We start from the raw sequence: 25899 nt of genomic DNA, 5'->3' as shown, positions 1-25899 counted from the left end.
ACTCTCAAGGTGCAAAGGGATGCATACTCCCTCTTCCAAGATTTCTTTTCAGCTTTGTGTAAATCAATAACATCAGTCTACCAGTCAGCTCAGTGGCTAGCCATCTTTTTTATCATCACTTGCCATTATTATTATTTATCAATTTTATTATTGTTTTCCATGTGATTTAAGCACATACTTATAGCAGCTGTATTTCTGTCCTCACGCTAATACATTTGTCCACCTGGTCCACATTTCAAAGCATGACAGTGCTCATCCCCCTGGTGAAACTTTGGTCCACAAAATAAAAAATGACTGACATTCTATTTTTGAAAAAAGTTCCTTAACTAAAAAGCTCACTTCACAAATGCTGTGGTGCTGTGATGTGTCTCAAGATGGATTTCACACTTCACCCTCAACTGTGAAATTCTTTGCTTTTATTATTTGGTGTTACAACTTTAATGTTTTTTTAACATACTGTCATTTTGGGTGGGTGAATAAAATGAATTCAGCATTTCATAATGAGCCATTGTATACTATTTGCATCATTTATTTTCTTTTATTGAATAATTACAAAGTTCAATCTAAAATTAATAACATTTTGTGGGAGTTACTGTACATGAACTAAGTACAGTGATGTCAGTGCATCCCTTTGGAATTCAAAAGATATTTCACTGTGTTATATCATGTGTCACGAAGTATATCAATTTTTATTTCCCATCTCTCAAGTATGGAATGCATACTGTGTAACTTCTTAAATTCTCAATATAGACATAATTTACACAAGCTGTGCAAATGCCTGACTTACACAAGATGATATATACAAGATTTATATAAAAGACTAGTTCTTTTAAACAAGAGAAACTCTTGCATATAACATGGCCAAACACCCAACTACCTCATACAATTTCTTTAAAAAAACCCCAACACTGTAAAGCACAGAACAGAATACAGTATAAGCTTCATGCAGAGGCCAGTTCTCCATGACTTAAACAGCAACTTTAAAATATCCCCAGTGGTATATAGTGCAATGTTGTTCAACTTCTCTTAAAGGCTTTCTTTACCCAGGGACTAGTTTTTGCTAGTGACTTAAGACAGGGGTAAATAAGCAGGCATACTACAAATACTTATCTACTTCACATCTGTATTTTTGTTTAAACAGTTTGAATGGGGGGGTTTTGGGGGGGAGGGTTCAAAGTATACTTTTTCCTCTTATGGGTAAATAACTGCCTTTTATGGTCATATAATTACTTCATCTGCAAAACTAAGTAGATGTAAAAGTGATTTTTTCTTCCTAATGTGTTTCAGTAACACGTCTGAATTATTTGCCTACTTTTCATGATTTCTGCAAATACTGTGCAACAAATTTGTCTTATAACTAGATTTTTATACACTGTTAATTGTAACAACTAAAAACCACTTTAATCCTCTAGGTCAAAGTGTATATTGTCTGGTGAATTTAACATTTTATTGTAAGATTTCAAAAAGTACTTTACAATTTATCCTCTAAATGCTTTTGGCCTTTTTATGTGGGGGCTGTACTTCATCATTTTTCTTCCAAATACCTGCTTCTGCAGACAGAAACTCTGACCTCTGATATCATCACATTCCAGTGTGGACTGTGTATGCGGATATCCCCACAAATCAAGACTTTTCAATACTACCTCTCATTAACTATTTTCTTTATTCATTGTACACTGAAAAAGGCCATCACACTGCTGATGATCACAGAAAACTCCACTGTAAACATAACTAATTGCCAAGTAAAGGCCACTTTCCTATGCAATTTCTAAGGTAAAGTTACCTGATGAATTTAAACACAACCCTTAATATAATTAGTTGTACCTTTTTCTTGATTCTGGGCCCAATTCTACATCATCTTCTCATGTAAGTAAGCAATGAGGCAGAGACTGTGTGAATAAGGATTGTAAGTGCCAATACAGCTTTGCAGGATTGGGCTCTGTGGAAGGAAAGCAGCTGGCCAAATTCAGCACCCAGCTACACATTTCAATTTGTTTGCACAGGTGCAACCAAGGGTGGAAATTCGCTTTCTACATTTAAGAGAACACTTCCATTTAGGAAGGCTGATTTTGATGTTAATTAAAAGTTAATCTTTAATAACACAGCCGTGTGTAGAGGGGTGGTGGAGACTGTATTGCCCAGAAGCAGTGCCAGAGGCATTCAGAGAGGTCCAATCTCTACCCAGCTGCTGGTTGCACTTGGGGGTAGAAGCTTGCAGGCCAGCCTAAAAGGATCTCATAGCTTGCTGGCCTCACCCTTTGGGCTGATACAGCGGTTGAGAAAGACCATGAATATTCTGCTCCGCAAAAGTGTGGGTGGATGCAGTAAATGGACTGCAGGGACTACTGTGATGCCAGTTAGGAGTGACCCCATAGCAGCAGCGTATGTGGGTGGCAAATATTTGCTTGCTCCTCTGCAGCTGCTCAGAGACTTCTTGTAATCCTTTCCTAAACAAGCAGGGGTCAATTTTGTAGTCCTTGCTTAAATAAAACCCTTATGGTGAAATCTTGGCTCCAATGAAGCCAATGGGAGCTTAGTCACTGGCTTTGCATAAGCCAGGACTTTACCTCTAGAAACAGGCCTACAAGACAGACTGAAAGAATTCAAAGGAGTGCTGACCATCTACAAGATTGAGATACATCACCCATAGGACTGAGAGCAACAGGGAGAGCTTGAAGCGAGGAGTAAAGATGGCTCTGCCACTCTATTCCCAAAAGCCACTGCCAATTTTTAAAAAAAGGTATTGGAGGAGGAAAGTGGAAGGAAGGGCATTTCCTATCACTTTCTGCACCAAACTGAGCTTAAGCAACAATGACATTTACTTGGGTTTAGCTCATTTCCACACATCAGATCATATTCAGCACCAGTGTACTAAAGTCTTATTCTTCAAGTCTGTTGAAATATCGCTTTCCAAAACATGTGTGCTAACATTTGGCCAACACCACCACAAGATCGTTTTATTAACTTGTAGCTCATTTCATAGACTGCTGCTCATGTTGCTAACATATGCTATTGTACCGTTTACTGCTCTATAATTAGAGAAGTCATATGAAAGGGATACACAAGGCTTAATTTTTGCATTAAATACAATTTGTTTAGATTCGGGTAGGAGAAATACAGCAGTTTAGAAGAAAAATTTACAGTGAAATATCAAGCAACTATTTTAACTATTTCAGGGACACTGCAAAACAAACTCAGCAAGAATATACTTTTAAGAATTACTCTTAGAGCCAAACTCAGAAGTTCCTTACCTTTAGATCAAGGTAGACCTATTTTAGATCAAGGTAAATCAAGGTCAGATTACAGGTGTGACAGACCCCACATACAGTGTGACCTGTGAGTTTCCTCCATGCAAGAAGTGGAAAATAGAGAGCCACGTTTTGGGTGAAAGCAGGGGAGATGCATCTGGGCTCTGAAACAGCCAAGCTTTGCTTGGCTAAGGAACAGGCAGGGTGAGAGGTGAGGATTTAGCTGGAATATCTATTATGGTATGGATCCACACTCTCCCCCTTCCCTAGTAGAAAGCTGCACTAGGGCTGTGGAAGTTACTCAAGCCATTAAAATGAAGCAGTGGTAATAGAGCAGACCAGCTCCGCCACCTGCAGGGATTCTCCAGCCCTTGTTCCCAACACAGAAATCCCCAAAACCTAGAAACTACTTTGTCATGGATGCCAAAGGGCTACGATTTGGGCTCTGATGGCTGGAGTAATTATGGAGTAAGCAAGGGTGTGACAAGCAAGGTTTGCACCCTGGCAAAACCCTGCAGGAGGGATGGGGACGGCAGGGGGAAGAGCCACAGCTCCAAGAGTGGGAGAAGGAGGTGAGGGCACTGGAGTTTTACCCCAAACAGTCCCTAGCTGCTGTGGCTGATGCTGCAAGAGTAATGCTGCAGGGCTGCTCTTGTTGCTAAGGTGCAGACTCCACAGGGGTAGAGGACAATTTTGGCGCCCCTCCAAAGTCAGTATCATTCAGGGCTGATGTCCCTCTCGCCCACCCCTTGTTTTGCTCTTAGTAAGAAATCCTAATAAGGAGTTCAAAGCGCAGCTCTTTTGAACAGGAAAGGCCAACAGAGAACACAAAATTAAATGTGAAGCACTGCTTTCATATACAATCTATTTCTATTTTCTCCATTTTCTTTAGTTCTGCTTCTCAGCTTAGCTTAGTTTCTATCTTTTCTAACAAGGTTATGAGCTGGCCAATGTTAATCACAGATTTATAGCAAGTGTGAGAGTTACCGGCACATAATGGCATTTTTTTCTTCCATGTGGGCTGCTACAATGGGAAAAAGATGAATGTCTTAGTTTTGGAGCAATGCATAGTGCTAAACAATATAAAGTGAAGTCAATGGAATTTGGATCTAATTCAAATTCAGACCTGGAATTTTAAAGTAAATGTATCATTTCTACTATGAATTAATAAGTTACTCAGATAGTTTATTGAGGCACCACAACAGTTTACATGTTCAACCATAATAATCTTCACTGCTTATATATTACAGTAGTTTTACCTATTCTTTAATCCAGAAACTTGGTTATTAAAATGTTTGATGCAGGCTATAATGCCTCTATCATTACTTCTTAAAGTTAATTAGATTAGATAAAAGAAATAATTAGATTTGCATTTTTATCCCAGTTTTAAACTTCCAAAGAAGATCACAACAGTGTGCCTGTGGGCAATTAAAAACAGCATACAGCAGTGAAATATATAAAGGGAAAAGAGAGTCTGTTTTTCCTGGCTATTTCATGATTGAAGATACAATTACAAAATATTTTAAGGGTTTTCTGAAGCTAGGGGCTATTCCTAGACTTCTAAGCTTTGTTTATAACCCTCATTTTCTTTCAAGGGAGTATCTGATCCATGCACCGTGCCAATAGAAGTATCAAATTGCTTTCAATGGCTTTATTTTGGTCCTGTTCAGAGCTTGCTGGAAGGAGATCAGTTTCATGATCAATAACAAAATTTTAAAAAAAGGAATATTCCCTTGTGCCAGAACAGTAGTCACTGCAATTGGTTTTTCCTTGTCAATGCTAAATACAGTTTACAAACAAAGACGTCCTAAGGCAGAGCAACTGCAAATTGACAATAGCTAGATTTCAGCTGGTGCATTTTCAGCAAGCTTACTAGCAAGAAGCTTAACCCATCTCCAAAAGGCAATAAATGAAAGGTCCAGCTCTTAAAATTGGAGGTCAATTAGATACTTAATGATGAAGCATATCTTTAAATATATTTCTACTATTATTATTCTAGCAAAAAATTAATTAACCAGGTCATGCAGGCCATGCAGGCTAATGTGGAATGTAATTATTCCTGATCTTTAGACACGCACTTCACATAAAGAGATAGTCCTTATTCAGCTCACCAGGTACCTGAATTGTCAGTAGTTAATCATGGATAAGGAGAGAGATTCGTTGGTTCAGCCTCTTAACTTTTAAGTATGATTCAAATGATTCATATTCAAGGGCAGCTTAAATAGTTGTAATTTTTATGTTACTATTCTTTTGTTTGTTTACTCTCCTGGTAATCATGTTCACTTATTTTAATAGAAATAGACAATGCAAGCTTGTTGATATTAAACTACACAGCATGAAAGTACATATTTAAAACTAGAACAAAATTACTATTAGAAATAATTTCTAGTGGCTCAATTAAAACAGAATACTTACAAAGGCAGAAGAACCCAGTTTTTCTATGCAAAGGAAAACTACTCCTGATTCAAACAGAAAAATAAATGCCCTGCAATGGCACCCCATATACAGCTTTAAAAGGGAATAGGGGGAAGAGAAAGAGATGAAAGGGCTTTGGAGAAGCTTTTCAAAATTGCTCATCTCCTCCTGTGACACTTACTGCCAGATTTTAATAGAAGCCGAACATCCAGTGGGCTGGCCCCAATTGTCAATGCCGAGGTTTTTGTTTTTTTTTAACAGTTCTGGCCTAAGTTTAGGATTTATTCCAACAAAACCTGCACAAGTGGGAGTTGAGGCAGCAGTGGAAACTCCTCTGCACCTGTAGACTCTAATGGGTGTACTTCCTGAAGAATGCTTAGAGAACTGTGCTCAGAGTTTTAATACATTTGATTAATTTTCTTCCATCAACAGGGCATGGCTGGATCACAGACCTACAAAGCAGGCTGGGTTCTGCAAAGAGCTGAAAGGTACCAGTAACATAGTGGGCTCACCGGGAGACAAGGGCCAGTACCGTGCAAAGTTGTGCTTGATATTTGCTGGCAAGCCTCAGGATTTCCATTCACTGAACTTGCCCTTTTGTTTGTAAAGTAGTCTCTCTCAGCCCCAGGATGAGTTTCCTTAACACAACACTGATTGAGTAGGCTAATTTTTCCTTTACTGTCTTAAAGAAATGTAGTTCGAAGGATATGAAACAAATCACCCCCTAGCTCTAGTTTTTATTTGTCCAGCAGTCTTGTCTCCTTTGTAACTCCCCAGAAAACAATGAGAGACTTGCCTGCTTGGAGATGTAAGATCTGGTTCTCAGTTACAGGCACCAGTTTTTTCTAATTCGATCGTCTGTAGAAAGAACTTATAAGAGTGCTGTTATAAATTACCTTTACACCAATCTAAATCTGTGGAATATTAGGCAGTGTTAACGTCTGAAAAGTTTCAGTGCAGCTGCAGCATAAGGCTTAATGCCCTCTCTCACCTACACAAATGTGACTTGCCACTAGAAGGCCTGGGAAGCAGCAGCTTGGCCAAGAGCCAGGGCTCTATCCTTTCTCTGGGAGTGGTGCCCTGGGGGTTAAGTGCAGTGAGAGTGCAATAGCATGGATGCCAGGGAAGCATGGCTCCCCAGGCTCTCCATGCTTTCACCCCACTCAGTGCTAGGCAGCCCTTTCCCTCTCCCTCCCAGGAATATGGGAGCCAGGAATGAAAGCCATGCTGCTCCCCCCACCGCCCAATTTTCCTGGCTAAGAGAGGCAAAAGCTTTCAAAAATTTGTCCTCTGAAGGCAGGCCTGAATGCTTGCTCCCTAGCCGGGACTGAATTGGGTCTCCTGAGCTGCTTGAAGCCAGCAGTGGTGCCATGTGGGTGGGGACCTACCCACTGGCAGGAAGGTGCTGGCTTGGGACCAGCCCCTGGACAGTAGAACTTGGGAAAGTGGGTTAAGAGGGGCTGGAAGTCATGCATCCAGGGATCCTGGATGACTGCAAACTGATTGCTTTATCTCCATGGAACAGGTCAACAATACCCTAGCTTGAGCTAGGCAGAATGGCTCAAAGATAACCCTGGCCCCAATAGGCATACCTTTTAAGATGTTTAGAGGGTAATTAGCACAGTTTAACACATTTTAGTGCATGGACCCTCTCATCTTAAGTACCTTTAGAATGGTTTAAAGGTAACCTATAACATTCTTCATATAGAAAGGGAGGTTGGGAAAGCACTTGGAAGGAGGCATGGAGTTTCATAATATACTAGATACAGACTTTCTTCTGAAGATCTCCAAGCACTTTAGATAGGTGCACAAAGAATGGAAATTGACTCATCTTGCATCTGATACTGAACCAGAGGTGGAACGGGCAATAACTTCTAACTCCTGCTTCCTTGCTCTAACCACCAGACAACTGCCCCCCCCAAATCCATATGCAGAAATCATGAATTGTGAGAAAATTAAATGAGCTCATCGCTCCTGTAATGACTTGGTTTTACATGAAATAGATGAAATACACAAAGTATTTGCTGTTGGCACACCGCTGATAAACTTGCACAGCACACAGTAATGAGGTAGGAATGGACAAATGATCTTTGAAAAGCCTAAAGGAAATAAGCAGTTTGAAGTAATGGATATGTAAAAGGAGAATGGGCGATTGTTTTAAAAGGAGTCTTTCCACTTTTTCCTGCTATGCAAAACCTCCTCCAAATTATTTCAAAATGCTCCATGGGTTAAATAACAACATTCATTATAATATTAAAATAATAGTTTTAAAAACTATGCTGTGTAACTCAGAAGATTAGCAAAACATACAGGGTGTCTCATATGATGACAACTTTGCATCAGCAATTCCTTACCCCTGACTACTGGAGGAGAGAATGTACTGTACTTATTTCCAAGTAGCTGTGCCATGAATAGGCGTATGTCCAGATGGAACTGACACCTGTGCTAGTCACATTTTATCATCTCTTTTAAAGAGGGCAATATTATTATTGTTTTTCCCTGGATACAGAGCAAAGATAAGAACTCTCACCATTTTTCATCATAAATAGTCATCCTTGGCACAAAAGGGTTGTAAAAGAGGCTTCTTAAACTGACAAATGTGCACAGGTTAAAACTCTGTGCAGCCCAAATAACTCATTTGGGCAGATACAGGCACATTTTAATGTAAAACTGTTTTCCCTTCAAGTCAGAGGGGCATTGTGGTGCTGCTTCATGGAGGCGACTTCTGTCACTAGACTGCAGTCTCCGCTACAAAGCACTTCATATATCCTGACAGAAGGGAATGCCAGAGGATCCATGAAGGATCACCTCTTTCAGCCTATCCTTGACTCACTCATACTTCATCAACTTTCCTCAGGGGGTTTCAGGTTGCAGAAATGTTGCTTCCTCTCTCTCCCAGTTACACTGCTGGAAATCCATTCAACAGCAAGGAAGCTCTCCCTCATTCCCAAACCCATGACAAGATAAAGGAGGAGACAAAGGCCACTAACTTCTCTTTCAGGGAAATCCTGGCTAACAAACAGGCAATAAAATTAGCAAGAACAAAGAAAGAAGAAACATTTGGCTCATGGCCATAGTAGACTAAGTAGGGTAAACACCAGTTAAAACAGAAGTCCTCCTGAATAATCCTAACAACTCACATTCTTCCTGTGAGACTACATGCATATTTGTCATGGCACCTGCCCAACAACCCTAATAACTGACAAGATGATCCTTGCAAGATGCCTGAGGGGAATATGAGAAGTCCGCTACCAGCCTGATCAATGTATGTGGAAGGAAAATTTCTCTCCTGATAAAACGCATGGATTAGATCTACCCTGTACATGTAAATGAGAATTATTCCAACAATATATTTTTCACTCAATAGACCTCAAATGATATAAAACCATAGTCTAGGAACATCCTACACTATCTGAGCCTCCAAACCCAATGAAGCTTTTCCTTATTCTGGGAAAGGGTAGGGGAGAAACACTGAAGGAAGAGGAATAGTCACGGGCCCCAACTAAAACCTTTGTTAACATCTTCACATAGAAAGGGGCGCAGGAAGAAGGTAGACAGAAGGGAAACCCTCTCAGTCTCAGTGGAAGACATAAGTCGTGTGAGTTCTGTTGGCAAATTTGTGTGGTCATGACTTCATGTATCTAGGTTACAGTAAACACTATCAAGGCAGAGATCCTAATTATTATCAAGAATTCAGTCAGCATCAGAATTAATCCCCAGATGCATCTCGAGCAGGTCCAAGGAGATGATCCTCCCCCTCTATGCGGCACTGGTCAGGCCGCAGCTGGCGTATTGCATCCAATTCTGGGCGCTGCACTTCAAGAGGGATGTGGACAGCATGGAGAGGGTCCAGAGGAGGGCCACTCGTATGATCAGGGGACAACAGGGCAGGCCCTATGAGGAGAGGCTGCAGGACCTGAACCTGTTCACCAAAAGAGAAGGCTGAGGGGGGATCTTGTGGCCTGTTATAAACTAGTCAGGGGGGATCAGCAGGCACTGGGGGAGTCACTGTTTCCCCGAGCACCGCCAGGAGTGACCAGGAATAACGGTCACAAGCTGGCAGAGGGTAGGTTTAGGTTAGACATCAGGAGGCGCTACTTCACAGTCAGGGCGGCTAGGATCTGGAACCAACTTCCAAGAGAAGTGGTGCAGGCTCCTACCCTGGGGGTGTTTAGGAGGAGGTTAGATGAACATCTTGCTGGGGTCGTTTGACCCCAGTACTCTTTCCTGCCATGGCAGGGGGCGGACTAGATGATCTGCTCAGGTCCCTTCCGACCCTACAAACTATGAAACTATGAAACTATAATCCCAGTGCAATAAGTGAAATTGGGAACACCAATAGCTACTGGAAAGTACGGTGTGAGGACATAAGCATCACCATCTCTTTGTAATGTTGCAACCAAATCAGAAAGATTTCACGATGAATCTCAGAAATATCTGTGGATTTTATCTCCATAAAGAAAATAGCAACCTGGTACTCAAGTAACATTCTTTTTCACATGGCCATACACTTGATAGCATATTAATGATTCCTTCTTTTAAAAAAAGATCTTTCACATTTTCTAACCATAAAAAGGTTTACAATAGCCCTTTAGGAAACTTATGAATGTTACTTTGACTTTTTTTTGCTGTAAGTTCACCAAATACAAAAGGAAACCTGGTTCTGAACATATTCCAAAGTAGTGTATCCATAAACCATTCCTCTGGCAAGCAAGACTATCTGAGGTGCCAGCACCATCACGTAGGGTCTAAGCCCCCTCTTATTACCAAAATATATTTCTTACCCTACCATGACCATCTGGAAGCTCATGACGACTTCTATAGACTTTTTCTGACTGGTGGTCTGAAAATAGCACCATTCAGTTAGTGTGCTAGAGGCCAATTATTAAAACCAAGAGAAAACCTTGGAAAAAGAGCTAGTTGAACTCCTAAACCTCCCAGGGCCAGTAATATGAAGTAGGAATATTTTCACTGAGACTTGCCAATGTTCTGCCATATTCAGAAAACGTGACTTGTGCCACTATGTCAGTTTTGTGTGTTCCACTTCCCATCAAAAGTAACATTTTAAAAGAAATTTTTTGTGAATAATTGTAATTAGATAATCAAAGGGCAGCCAAGGAGATCATGCTAGGTCATGGAGGAAAATGACCAGGACAGCCACTATATCCCAGTGATTCTGAGCTTTTTTGCCAGAAAGTTAGGACTTCACCTCAAATGCTTCAGAGGGCTACAGCATCATAACTTGGAAATCCACATGTCAACATATATTAAAAGAAATGTTCTGGTATGCATTCAAAAATTTAACATCTGTGAAAATGCACGTAATGAAATCAGAAGAAATTGTTGTTACAGAGGCTATTAGGGCTGTGCAAAGCTTCAGTCACTGATTCAATTCAGCAGAGGTTTGGCCCAATTCAACACCCGAATCTCCAAATCCAAATCAAATCAGAAGACCATTTAATTTCCTTGAATTGAATTGGAAACTTCCAAATTAATTCGCAGAGATTTGATGATTTGAACATAGACACAACTTTAAATATTTTTTCTACATACCTCAAGGTAGCAGGCAGCTCATGAACACTGAGATGGTGGGGCGGATGGAGTGTCCCATAGGAGCAGGGGGGGCGGGGGTCCCCAACGTGCTCAGCGGCAGACCCGGAAGTGGACTGGAAGTAGTTCCAGTCCACTTCTGAGTCCACTGCCGAGCATGCGGGAACCCCCACGCTCCTTTGGGACACTCCATCCACCCCACCATCTCGGCATTCACAAGTTGCTCCTGGTATGTCGAGGTATGTAGAAAAAAACCATTTAAAATTGTGTCTATGGCTGAATCGCTGATTCTCCAAACCAGCATCGAATTTTCATATTTGGATTTGGCCAAATCGAATAGGGTCAGTGATCCAAATCAGCTAATCAAATCACTGTCTCCCAAATCGAGCCAAATCTGAATCTGAATCAAATACGGCCTCCTTTGCACACCCCTAAAGACTATCTTTGTGTTAGTCCTTTGTGAAATATTAAAGCCTGTTCATTTTAGAAATAGTAAAGTCCATTTCTCCTGAAATGAGATTTTCTGAAATATATTTACTTGTATTTCATATCTGAAGTTATTTTTTCCTCTTAGCTTTTATGCCAACTGAAAAAGATTTTGTGTGTATTATAAACTGATTAATAATCTTAAACTGATGCTAACTGTGTTGAAAGTCAGGGCTGTAAAAGATGTAATATTTATTTCCCTGAACTATGTTAACTATTTTATCTCCAGCTCTAATTCCCAACCAATATAATGACATAGCCTTTTCAAAACTACGTTCCACCAATAAACAACAACAATGATGATAACATTTCACAATTCTTTGTCTTCCAACCCCCAGGAGTCAAAGCAGTTAATAAATGTTAATTATATCAATTAAAGTCCAAACAAAATAACTATGGTACTGTATATTTATAAAGGAACAGGAAAACACTGGGGTTTGGAAAAAGAAAGGAACACTTCCACCTTCAGCCAACTAAAACATATTGGCTAGCTGGACAGCAGGGACGAAGGCAAGCAACCTGCACTGATCCAACTTGATGCCACTAGTAACTGGCCCCACAGCAACCTATCAACTGTGACTGTGACAATTTAACCTGAAGACCAGGTTGACTGAAAGACATCCAAGTAGAATATGCGAGGGAAAAAAGGCAGTAGGGTCAGTAGGCCCACAAGTTAACAGTACCTGAAAGCTGTCAGTTGGTTGTTCCCCTGCGTGTATCAGAGAGAAGGTCTGATTACATAAAATCAAACCATGATTTACCGTTGAATGAGGTTGCTATGAAGTTGCTTTCAAAGTATTTCAACAGGTACATACCTGTCTGTAGGTCATGGTATAGCAGTAGTCCCTCGGATATTAGAGTGGGTATCAGTGCCTGGGTACCTAGTGCTGTCTCAGTATAGGTTTTGGGGAAAGGCTATTTTCCTGCTCTGTCACCGTTGGCTTTGATTAGGACAATTGCAGCCATTTTCTATAGAGTGTTTTTCATAATCATCTTTATCTTATAAAACTGATTTTCCCTGTATAATAAACAGATCTACAAACAATAACTGAATATCTGCTGCTGTTTTCATGGTGTATAAATGAAAATAATTGCAGATTCTGGAGCAAAATGTTATAATTTAAGGAAATAAAATCATAACTTAAAAAAAAACTTGGCTTGTTAACCAAAAGAAGTTTCCACCAAAAATATAATTTTAATTATTTTCAAAGACACAGAGACCTGAAGAACAGCTTTACTGGGTTTTTGAGGGAAGCATGTGGCTATTTTATTTTAGATTCTTCCTTTTCTGTAAATGGAATTTAAGTATAATCAGAAGAGAGCAATAAAACACACTGACCTGAATTTGCTGCTGCAGTAGATTGATTTTGTGCTGCTGTTGCAGAAGTTGCTGTTGTTGTCTTGCAATCTATTAGAGATAAATTTTCCATTAAATTAAAACAGTAACAGTGAAGCTTCAATAGTACTGAGCGAAAACAACTTCTTATTAGTTATCCTAATTCTAACATTTTAAAGATTTTTCTATTGAAGTCAATTGTAAAAAACTGGAAGAACAGTGAATATTTTGTTTTAGATGTACCCATGTAGGTGGTCAAACAATTTCAAATTTAAATGTAACATTAAAATGTGGTATTCCAGTTAAAATTACACATTAACCATTTAAACCCCTCACCGCAGCAAAACAGATGCTTAAACTTATGCATCTTCATACTTTTATCAGTATTCAACAAAGTAAACATGTCCTTAATTTTGACTACGGTGATTACTGTTAGCTACCATAGAATATGCTTAATGTTAAGAGCTCTCCTGAATAGGGAAAGGAATATTCAGGTGCTTCAGACTAAGCACATGTTTTCATGCTTTGCTGAATGGGACTTTTTGTAGCTTTTATATTTTGCTTAAAAATACAGAAAAATCATTAATGGCAAACTTCTGCCAAGTTTATTTACCTTGAATGATCTCTTGAGGAGAGAGGAGTAAGGTGCCACACAGTATATAGAGGTGGCAGAACTTGATCGTAAGAAATCAAGACTCACAACATCGCTCTGACAAATGTAAATATGATCACCCTCTTTTTATGTATGCAGAAAGTGGCAATGAGAGGTTAAGTGTCTGCTGCTACATTTCCCTTGTATAGGTGGAAGGAAAGCATGTCTACTCAATAATGAAACAGGGAGCACTGAGGCATATGTGCAGATTGAAGGAAGGTTTCCTAGACTAAGTACAGACAGTCAAAAAGACCAAGAATGAATCAATTCAATCTTCGCAAATTAGTCTAAGCTGCGTAGCTTGAACTGATAAGTAAGTGAACACACATTCGCTTCTGAATCCAGAACTGCAGTCAACATGCCTACAGTGGGCCAGGCCAGAAGCCAAAGGGCTAAAACAGCTCCTTGCTTGGCTGGAGCAAGCAGCTTGGGCTAATGTAGCCCACCCACCCTAGAAGGGGAAGGGGAGGCAGGTTTGCAGGGGAGTTGCAAAGCATCCTGGGATGCTAAGGGACTGTGAGTTACCTTGAATATGGAGGGGATCTGGGACAGAAGTTCAATAAACCGATTTAACCTAAATCAATTAAGTCTGATACTACATCCATCCGGGTTTATCTTAAATCAGTTCATCCGTTTTGAAAGTAATTCATGTCTACTGAATTTCTGTTGTATTACAGAATTGAACAAGTTTCCCATCACTTATATTGGTTTATGTGTAATTTCTGTCCATGGCCCTAAACAGATATAGCCTTGCATCCTACAAATCACCTGGAATCAGCATCATGGTGCAAGGGGAGAGGGCCTGCTCCTTTCAAATTCATAGTTTTATGCAGAAATCAGCACAGCAGGTACCACTAACTTCCCCACATAGTTATAATATGGGGAAGGCAATGGGACCTAGGTGACCTGCTGGAACTGGTGCCATAGAGGGACAACTGTTCAGTAGTTCTGGTCAGGGACTGTTTCTTAGGGAGCCCGTCTAGCAATTCTGACACTTTGCCCATCTGCTAGGACTGTATCCTCCCACTGCTGAGGATATGACACTATATTCAGTAACAAAATACTCACTTATTTCTCAAGTATCATTTCCCTTCCTATAAATATTTGTCTGGGTAGGGGGACAGTCAAACCTCTGATGAATTATCACAGTGAAAGTCAACATCAGAGTTAAAGTATGAACTCAAGAATATTTTGTTCCCTGACCCCTGGCAAAAACACTTTTCTTTTTTTCTCTCTGACATATTATACGGTTTTAAATTAACATACAGTAAATGCTTATGCTTAAACTTGAAAAGGCAAAAACAATAAAAATAAGAAAGCAGTTCAGATACAATTTTTACTAAAAATACAATGAATTCAGTAAGGATGATTTTGAGATATACCACTGCATTTTTCTCTATCCTTAGTGGAGATAGTTCAGATAAACTACATCAAAAGCAGAACAAAACTGTATGTTAGCTTTTTACACCTCCTAGCAGAAAACAACAACATAGCCCCAAATGATCAGTTCTGAGATTCTTCCCCCCCCACCTTTACACTCAGTGTTTTAGTTTCATGGCTCCAGGAGAAATTCACCTTTGCACAGAGACCAGCAAAAGATCCACACACTACATAAATCTCACTTATGTCTTCAAACACCTGAACAGTGTCTACCAGTCACTGGACCTGGGAGACATGACAAATGGCAGAACAGAAAAGAATCCAGCTCAGTAGTAGGGACTAAACTGTTGCCCACAAATGGGATTAAAGTCTCTTTATAAGCATGGTCCTGCAGTCTTCTTCCAGTTCAATCAATGGTAGTTAAATGAGTAAGGACTAAAGAATTGCACCCTATCCTGCTAGTTAAGCAATTAGCTCAAATGGGCTCCTAAAGTCTGGAGGAGAGGGGGATACTGTGTGATTAGACAATATCGTCACAAATACAATCTATGTTCAGTGCCATTTTTGTTTAGAGGAGCAACTGCAGTGGGCACCCTCCTGCAGGGACTATTCACACACGTGTAGAACACTTAAATTATGCTGTTTTATGAATGATGTATCCATCATGCCATTTCATCCTACAGTGAAGTATGTTCACAAGTGGACTTCAGAGAATTTGGTCTGTACCATGCTGCAAACTCAAATCTCAGCTCAGGCAAATGCCAAAAAGATACTAATCATCTGATTCCGAAAGAATGCACCGTGTGGTAGTTTCAGATAGAAATGAGATTCAGAATAAAATCATAATGCAATTATTTTTGGGACTATTACACATCTGTCCTAGGTACTGGATCTAATGTTTGGAATCATTTGGAATTGCTGGTGACCTACACCCTCCCTTGCATTGTAAACATGCAGGGTAGCGCTGCCGGCTTTGTTGCGAGCATGGACTGGTATGCATCTTGTTACAGATCTAAGTACAGTATAGTGGTATTTGAATATTCATTTCCTGATGGAAACAAACTACGTCTCTTCATCTAATATTGATGGCTTCTCCTAAACGGTATAGAGCTAAGATAGAAAAATGCATCCAAAACACCAGAGTGCATTACCATAGCGCAGTCTAGATGTATAGGCTCAACACAGTAAACGATGGTACATAAGCACCATGTGGCTGAAATTCTGAATTTTATTTGCCAATCGGTTGAGCTACATGCTCGCTTCATTGAGCATGACAACCTAGTTTTAAGTGTCATTTAATTTTCATTTTGAAATATAATTACAAAGTGTTCACTGTAAGATATCACTCGTCTGCAAATGTGTCAAGATTAATTTGTGCTAGCTTATTCACAAGTGTCAATAGTTAATTACTGTGTCATCTCTGGATGGCTAAATGACATTCTAACTTCTGATTTTTTACAGTGTTCCTTTATGTTATTTTCCATTAGGGGATGAGTCCATATTCCTACATGTGGGCAAATATTCAAGCACATAAAATACCAGACGTCACAACTCATTAAAATCAACAGAGCATATATTGCTGTATATACCCTATAAAATATATTTAACTGAAAAGATAATTCTAGTAATAATGTCAGATTCCTAAAAACCATACATTAATTTGGATCTGTCTGATTTAATGCCTGGGGGACTAGTATATGGGATCATTGTTAGATTTTTGCACCAGACAAGGACAGCTCTTTAGGACAATTTGGTCTCTTACAAATATTCCTTACTTTCTTTTCTATGGAGATATTTTGGGGTGCCAGCTCTCTACCCATTTTTCTCTCTTTTGTTGTCATAGAGAGAATAAAAGAGTTAAACAATTATAGTTGTTTCACAGTCTGCTTTACTGGGGGACTTACTACACTGCATCTCATAAGTAGCAAGAAATAAGGCTTTAATTACAGCTAGAAAATAAATGCATTGAAATTCCATGCCTATTTTTACTCTGGTTCCTATATGAAAAAGAAAAAGCAATTTATAATACTTTTTCTATAATGAGGGAATTTAAACTCTTGTAATAATGGAAAGGAAAGGAAACACCAAGCGGAACAATGCTTATTATGAGCCTTCTAATGTTCTGCATGAAACATTTTTGCTGGTTTCTCAAAGCCTCACCTGTTCTTGCTGTTGGCGAGCAAGGTCCATTTGCTGCCGTTGTTTTTCAATTTGTGAGGCTGCCAGCTTTTTCTGTTCATCATGGGCAGCCAGGAGCTGCTCCCGTAAACTGATCAGCTGGGTGATCATGGTAGAGAGCTGTCGCTCTTTTTCTGCCAGGCTTTCTGGTGTACCTAAACATGAAGGAAAGATGTACTGTAAATATCAGGTAGATTATAGTTTTTGAACAATATTCACAAAGAAATTAATTTAAGTACAAAAGCCATTTTTTCCCCCAAAGTGGCAGTTTGAACACATATGTTACTAAGAATTATTTAAAAGATCCCAGCATACAGCTATATTCCAAACACGAGTGAATGTTACAACTGTGAAGCAGTAGAGAAATTGGCACTGGGTATTTCTTTTCTTTTTTTCTGACAAGAGTGTTTCCTCAAACTTTTTAGATTCAAGGCGCTCCTCAACTGAGTCAAGGCACCCCTTGGAAAATAACAGCTCATGAGTTTTCAATCATTTTTGGACTAAAGAAAAACAGTAAAGCAATCTTCCTATTGCAAAGAAATCAGAGAGGCCAAAACAGGCCAGACTGCCTTTAACACTATGGAGTGGTGCTCACCCCTACCCTGAGGGTCTTTAAAAAGAAGGTGTGATAGACACCTAGCCGGGGTCGTTTGACCCCAGTACTCTTTCCTGCCCATGGCAGGGGGTTGGACTTGATGATCTGCTCAGGTCCCTTCCAACCCTACTAACTATGAAACTGTGATTCCTATTTGAAATTTCTGGGTTTATCTTGTGAATCACACTTGCACACCTAATATTGTATGTTACTTCACAGTATCCTTGAACGGTTTTCAAGGCACCTCAGGGTGCCACGGCACCCTAGTTGAGAATGACTGAATTAAATACAGTGCAATATGAAATCCCTCATTTCCTTCCAACTAAATCTTCCCAGTATAATAACTATTTAATGTATTACCCAGGTCACATTTTGATTAACATAAAAAAATAAATAAGGCCGAGGGAAAATTAAGTGAAATTGGAAAGAAAAATGTTTACAAGGTAAAGCAGTTGAATTGTTTGGCTTTGTTTTGTTTGGGGGGTGTTATTTCTAAAAGATTTCTATATGGGTACAGCATTATGTAGCAACAGTACAGTATGTGGACCATTTGCTGTCATTGACAAACTAAGGGAAAGGTTAGCCTTGGTTATGGAACAAGCAAAGCGAGCTCCCCTAGTACCCATGGAGAAATAACTTGACTTGAGAAAATGGCTGAAAAATTTCTCATTTAACTTTCAAAGTTTACTCTGTAGAGAGTGCTTAATTAATATGAAACTACGGTACATTTATTCTTTGCACTAATGATGCTTAACGATCTGTTTATGGGTAAATTGCATGGCTCTCCTAAGAAAAAGATACAGGATCCTTTTGTAAAGCAAGCCAAAAATATGTTAAATATCGGTATTTTACTTTGCGTACGACTCACACAGGCTTCTTTTCCCTCCAACTCAGAATATTATCATGTCCACATGCAAACTGTGTATGGCAGGAAAATGAGAGCTTCTGAGAGAAGCTCCAACCAGAAGTGGAAAAAAATGAATCCAGTGCTCTTGCTAGCTCTATAGAAGAATCAGAAATTAGGGAGCAAGCCAGTCTCTTAAAAACCTGGAGGATTCTATTGACTGCCCCAAAGAAAACAGAGAAAAAGTGAAAAAATATAAAGGCAATAGGTCATCTTTCTCTGCTAACCACTTCAGACAACTCCAGATCAAGAAAGTACCTTACGACCTTTTGAAGGAAAACAGCATTGTGGGAAACAGGGTCAAGTAAGAAGTGGGAAAGCTAGCAACAAAGTTATACTTCCACCTTCCTCCAAGGTAGGGAAGGGCAACAAGAAGTTGCCAGGTTTCAGTAACCTCTCTGTCCTCCAAGGGAGAAGGGGCAGGGAAACAGATGGGAGTCTGTTGAGCAAGTCTGAGATTCCCAAATGCACAACTACTTATACTACATTAGTTATGGACTAGTATTACTTTCAAACATCTATAGGTATTTACATCCAAGACTGGTCATGAGTGCTGCCCAACTATTACATCAGTGGGCATGGGATACTGAACTGAAAAGAAGAGAATTAGTGGAAGGACTTCAGAAGTTTTCGGTCTATATTTCCTATATATTTTATGCCTCTAAATGTAAAGTCAACCAATTTGGGAAAAAAGTATTACTTTTTGTTAATTCTGAATGCTGTAATAGAAATTTCTTTGTTAGATTTTTTTCAAAAGGCAGGTTGAACTGTTATAAAATGTTAAGATTAAATGAAATCATGAGATTAACTGTTACAAATTTAAAATCTTACAGGAAAAGCCCTGGTCTGTCTCTGAAAGGGAACCCCCTTATTGTATGGCTTAAGTCACTTTTGTCGACACCAAGGGTCAGGGTCAAAGGGTGACTGCTTCATTTTGTGTGTCCTGATTATAATTGATTTTCATATTTTAAAGAAAACCATGCACATTTTTAGTCTAAAATATTAGCCCTTTGATGACAACATATTTTAATACTGTGTTGTGTTAAACTGAAACTGAAGAGCTACACTTTGAGCTTAGCTCAACATCCCTGTGACACATGCTTGTGTTGGTTAAGGAGAGAGACTGGAAAATTCCTGTATCATCAAAAAATGTTACCAGTGCACAGATAAAGTGAAAAGTCATGCAGTTGTTTATTCAAATTTCTTGTGAAAACTTAGAGGACACTGTGGCAATTCTAGTTGTGCATGGGTGGCCCAAACAGCAAACCTAAGTTATATTTTGAAAAAGTGATTTGGACTAGATCCTTTTTCATTTCTTTGGCATCTAAATGGCACCAGGGCTTTTACATGCAATCCTGTTCCAAACTGCCTCGAAACCTAAAAATCATTAGTTCATCTACCTTTGTAACACACATTTTCCTATGTCTTAAGAATATGTAACAAAAAGGTGGCAACGAGGAGAAGGACTCATCCAGCATCTGATTTTTTTCTCCAGGACTCAAATCAACATCACTCATAGATATCTAAGATTACAAACAGATGCTGTACTTGTCCTGGGTCCAGCTGTGCCCATGTTTGTCCCAGACCAGAAAAGTCATGAGACTGGCATGTACATATAGGAATTAGTGAGAAGCTGAATGCACTGCTGCTTTTCAGCCACTGATTCAATAATGCAATCCCAGGGCAACCTGTCACACACAAAGGGTTAACACTTCTCATCCTGCAAACCTTTTTAGGGTTTGTCCTGAGACAATGGACATGGACGTCTGAACCAGAAGAAGATCTTTTCTTCCAGGACAACCATAACATCTGTTTGTAGCCTAAGTGCCACAAGGATAACGGTTCTTAAGCTTCTAGTACATGTTACACTTGTGATGCAATTAACATGTTAATCGTGCTATAAATAGTAACTGTGCTACACATGCATCTGATTCATGGTGCTATAAAGTGGCAAGCTAGTCACAAAGACATTCCACATTTATGGTACCATAAATTGAACCTGTAGCACCCACAACCTAATGCTAACAATCAGCTGATTGCCCCAGTCCTGATGCTGAACCCTGTCCCCATCTACATTAGGGACTTGTTTGGGATCTGATCCCCAGTCCCAGCAATCACACATATTGCCATACATGTATGGGATTGCTAGGATCAGGGATCAGATCCCACTGCACCACTAAGCGAATGTTGCAAGCCCCCTTAGTCACTTAGGAGCTTAAAGAAATATCTACCCAAGTTCTTGGCAGGCCAAATTAAGTCAGCACTGAGCTCTGTGCTGCCACATCTAGATTGCTACTTGTGCAGGCTCAGGTATCTAACACTGCAGTGTAGATAGATCCTAAGTCACTTGGCCTCCTAGGTGCTTAAAGTTTCCTTTGAAAAGTTTATACTACAGTTTAAGTCACTTAGGTGTTTTTGAAATTTTTACCCTGTAGCTAAATTTCTATTCAGGGACAAACTACCTCAGAAACATGCTCTGTACTGCCAAAGGGAAACCCATTTACCCACCCACCATAGCCACTGGAGACCTACTGCTCCACATAATCCAGAACACCAATGGCAAGCACAGTCTCTGCTTAGGCTGACACTCATCCCCATTCAGAGCCACTCAGGGAACCTACGGCTTGAGATTTCCACGTTATGTCAAGCAGCTTCTGACTTGAAATTCTGAGCCCAGTTCTCAGAGTCATAAAATATTTTACACACCCCAGGCAGGCATTAATCTTCCACTCAGTTACCATATTACTCTGCCCACTCTGTATTTGCTTTATAATGTGGGTATAAAACTAGCACACAAAATGCCTGTTAAAGCTGTGACATTTGATTATTCTGTTATAATTAGCTGCAAGTGCTTGATAAGGGTGTGATAAAACACAAGCATCTAAGAGAACTCCTTTCTTCTTATTTGAATTGCATACAGTGGCAGGCAGGAGCTAAAATTTCCCATTTGGGAAACAGTAATATTGTTTTCAAAGAAAACTATGCCTAAAATTATTAATCCTACTTAAAACACTATTTAATTTGTTTTCTGTGCCATGCAATCCAACAGTGGGATAGGACTGATGACCCTATATAGCAAGCGCCTTGTAAATAATGAGAATGCTGGTGAAACATGAGGCAACGTAGCTGAACACCACTCAGAAGAAGAAAAAGCATTAGATTCCTGAATGTTGTTGAAGGCAAGGTAATATAATAATTTAATTCTGGAATAGAAAATTCCTATCATTATTATACAATTTAAACCCTAATAAAAAAACAACTTGCTAAGAATGCTGACCAGATTAAGCCGTTCTTGCTGGGCCAAGACAGGTCATCACTAACTGTGTGCCATCATTATCGGCTTCTCATTCACTTGCTGCAGTGAGCTCCGAGATCCCTAAAATCACCACCAGTAAATAAACCATTCTGCTGACTAAAATATTTTTATATATATATATATATATAAAATAAAAATAGAGCTATCTGTAAAATGGATTTGCCATAAAAACATATAAAACAAAAAGCTTCATATGAAAGATATCAACATACAGTAAATACGCCTGTTTTCATAAAATAGTATATATCACACATGTAGCCCTCTCTCTCTTTGCTCTAAACTGTTCCTGTTCTCTAACTCCAAAGACAGTGCTGCATTTTTTTTCCATGGGGTCTTCCTTATCCCCAAAACACATCTGTCTTGAGTTTCTCTCAGATTTGTCAGGTGGATCAGTGCTCCCCAGGGCCTGCTCCATTTGAAGTATTTTAATTTGACTAAACACCTGATTTATTTTATCTCTCCGATGAGAAAGGCAGTTTGTCTTAATAGAGCCTGTCAGCCCACAGTCCTATTCACAGCAATTTACAGGCAGCCAGGGACGCTGGAAGAGAAGAGTGCTGTGATTCTGTATTTTATCCTCCTCCAGAAAGCACCTAAAAGCAGCTATTCACTGCTACTGCATGTGGCATTTTAGAACTGAATTAGCTTTTTATTCAAGTAACTACACTTGTTGTGAATAGCTTATCTGTAAAATTGCTACATTCACTACTGATTTTATTAACCTTTGGCTCTATCACAAAATGGTCTTCAGTTAGGAAAGACCTTTAAAACTGACACATTTTTCTTTGGGGCCTTTATTTCAGTGACTTTAGATTTACTGAATTTGATCCATTGACTTCTTTATCACCAGTATTTAAAAATTTGATCCTCAATGGGAAATCAATCTTATTTAAGGAAATTGTTTTCATAAGTAAACATAACGGTAATTTCCCTCATCAAAAGTTTAAGGTAAATATTTATTCTGCAGCTATTACAATACCTAGTGTTACCTAGGTGTTTATAATCTGATTAAACTAAAAAAAAAATCATTGTTCTAAAGTTTTAATTTTCTATTGTTTGTTTACTGATTTTACAATAAATCTTGTGCTGCTCTGAGTGTGTCTTGAGGGAAAGTGGTCAAGCTGAACAGAACCAACACATCAAAGGAAACATTTTAAGGAATGTTAGTCATAGGTCAATGTAACAGAGTGAGAAAAATCAAGCTGCTATAAATACCACTCAAAGAGAGAAAAGAGATCAACTAAATTTTACTTATAAACCAAGACTGCGCTTGGATTATAATCTTGTGGAAAGATGTGTCCTTTTAAAATTATTTAGAAGCTCTATCTATACTTCTGGAGCTATCCAAGAAGGAATAAGAACCTCATATGTCTCGCATTCAAATGCCTTTCTACAGTACACCAAACAACATTCTGGGCTCCTATGTATCTAGGTTTCTTAAATGTTTAGAAAGAAGTTAAAGTCCCCATATAAACTGAACCGGTAAATACAGAGCACATTATTTTGTAGCTTGTGAAAGAAAATTTGCTCCGCCACTATTACAGCAGTTCAAACATCTGTATTATAATTCAGACTATAAACAGGTATATCTGCATGTCATTGGACAATAACACAATTTTATTTTATTGGGAAATTCTCCTCATAGCATCTTGTCTCTTTTGAGTGACACAGCAGTAACTGTGGGGAAAGAAAAAAATGAACAACAATAATACATACTTAGATTTCCAGAGCTTCTCACTGCAATTTCAAACTGGGCACTTTGAAATTCAGCCATACAAAGAGGAAAGCACTGCTAAAACTCTATGCTGTACCAAGCCAAAGAGGAATAATAGAGATACAGATTTACCAATGGACCCTGCAATGCTGCCATTGACATCAATGGGTCAGGAACAGACTGTAACTCCTGTTCCTGGCAAGCAGGATGCAAAGGTTCCTAGCTCTGCCATTCAATTGCTGTGTATTTTTTAAACAAGTCTGCCTCATTTCCCAATCTTCAGATAAGGTAAAATAGTACCACAAAGGAATTTTGTTATGCCTAGATAATTAATGTTTCTAAAGTGCTTTGAGATCTTCGCACAGAAGTCTCCAGACAGCTGCCAAGTATTATCATTTCTCTTGAATTTCATGATTGATTTAAAGCTTTGAGAATACCAGCCTCTTTTACTCACTGCTTCTGAACAAACTTTTGTCTTGTTCATCTAAGCAAAATAGAAATGTTAAGTAACAAATCATTATTAGACTTATACATAACAAAATAGTAGATGAAATCAGAAAAAAAAAGAAAAGAAAGGGGAATACTAAACCTTGCTATCAGCTAGAGAAAGGCTTAAAATCACATAACTGCGGTTCCAAAGTATCATCAACTGAAGCAATTCAACCAACAATCAAAAATGATTTTGAATCAAGTTAAGCAATTTCAGCATTTGGGGGGGGGGGGGAAGGGGGAGGAATGCCTTTATGAATCAATTCCCCTGGCAGGTCTAATTTTTTTTTATGGACATTGTTTGAGAAGAAAGCAAAAACACAATGCCAGACATAAAAGAAAGTATATTTGATCTTAGCTGCCCAGAGATAACCTGGTTAAACCATTCTGTCTAACACGGCAGTCTGCAGCACACATCAGATACACTGTGATGTCTCTACTTCACAGACTCTGTCCAGCATTTAGCATTTACCTTTTTTTGATTGGGTCGCCTTTTAAATGCCATAAAATAGGGCAGCAAAAGTCAACAAAAATAAACAAGGAAAACGGAAGAAAGCAACAATCTAATGGAAGAGCTTCTGAGATAAAAGTCACTTTGTGAGGGCTGCCTGCCTACGGAGCTCCTTTCCCAATGCACTAGCATCTAATTTGAGTTCTAACTCCAACAGCAGTCTAAAAAGCTTTCTACTCTAAAGGGCCCCAAGTGCATCATAAAGATAAAGGATTTCACTACAAAACAACCACAAAGACTTCTATTATCTTATCAGTCTTTGGTTACAACAGCTGAACCAATATGACTAAGTTCTGAATGACTTTTTTTTCTTTTTATAACAGAATACTGGAATTTCTTTATTTCACGATCAGTTAGCAATTGTTGATGTTCCCATATGCTACTGTCCAGTCCTTACTCAATAAAAAGTTTTATAAATGCAGCAATTGTGCTTTGTAACATCCAACTGCAGAAGGCAGAATAGCAAACATGTTTAGCGTGCAAACCACATAGGCTAGCTTCTCCAGTGAAGGTGTAAGAATCACCACAAAAGAAAATAACCCCCAATTTAATCTTGCAACAAAAAAATTAATAAAATCTTGCATGTGTAAACAAGAGTGGAAAATGAGTGTAGCAGCTTCCAAGATAATTATTTAGGAGAACATTCTGTTATTATCTCTAAAAAGAGGATTAAATAAGGTCCAGTCTTGCTGTGGACCAAAATATTTAACTGGTGATCTGCAGGATTCTTTATATACCCAAACATACTAAACTCCAGATGCCCAGTACACTTCAAATGGTTGTGCTCTAAGAGCATCCTGATAGGGAGGAAAGAGTTGTTTTAATCCAATGTCTCATTAGTGTTCTGGTGTCTGAAAATCATTAAGGGATGGATTTGAGCCCATGTCTGTGCCTGCATCTCCTTACCTTCCTAGACATGCTTCCATATTTCATGCACTAGCATTAAAGAGAGCAGAGTCATTATGACAACTCCATTTCCCCTGGTCCTAATGCATACATGTAGTGAGTAAGGGAAATGTCATGGTTACAGGGCTAACTGTTCTCTCTGAGTGCTCCTCAATAAATATCAGCCTCCCACCTTAACCTAACTTACGTAGAAGTTTGCAATCTCCCACTTGTAGACAA

At 39.1% G+C, this 25899-nt stretch overlaps 1 protein-coding gene across 7 annotated transcripts in view; it reads right to left on the bottom strand.

The window, feature by feature from the left end:
* SOX6 (SRY-box 6) overlaps positions 1 to 25899 on the bottom strand; it is a 528512-nt gene that overhangs the window by 203386 nt on the left and 299227 nt on the right. For all 7 annotated transcript variants that reach the window (XM_019551786.1, XM_019551785.1, XM_019551787.1 and 4 more), the window contains 2 exons: positions 17228 to 17400; positions 13039 to 13107 (listed from right to left, as the gene is read on the bottom strand). In XM_019551786.1, the coding sequence (XP_019407331.1) occupies positions 13039 to 13107; positions 17228 to 17400 (242 nt within the window). The remainder of the gene's footprint in view (positions 1 to 13038; positions 13108 to 17227; positions 17401 to 25899) is intronic.

This window comes from Crocodylus porosus, unplaced genomic scaffold (genome assembly GCF_001723895.1).
Source record: "Crocodylus porosus isolate Cpor-Errol unplaced genomic scaffold, CroPor_comp1, whole genome shotgun sequence".
NCBI classification, from domain to species: Eukaryota; Metazoa; Chordata; order Crocodylia; family Crocodylidae; genus Crocodylus; species Crocodylus porosus.
This window is presented reverse-complemented; position numbering and strand designations above follow the sequence as displayed.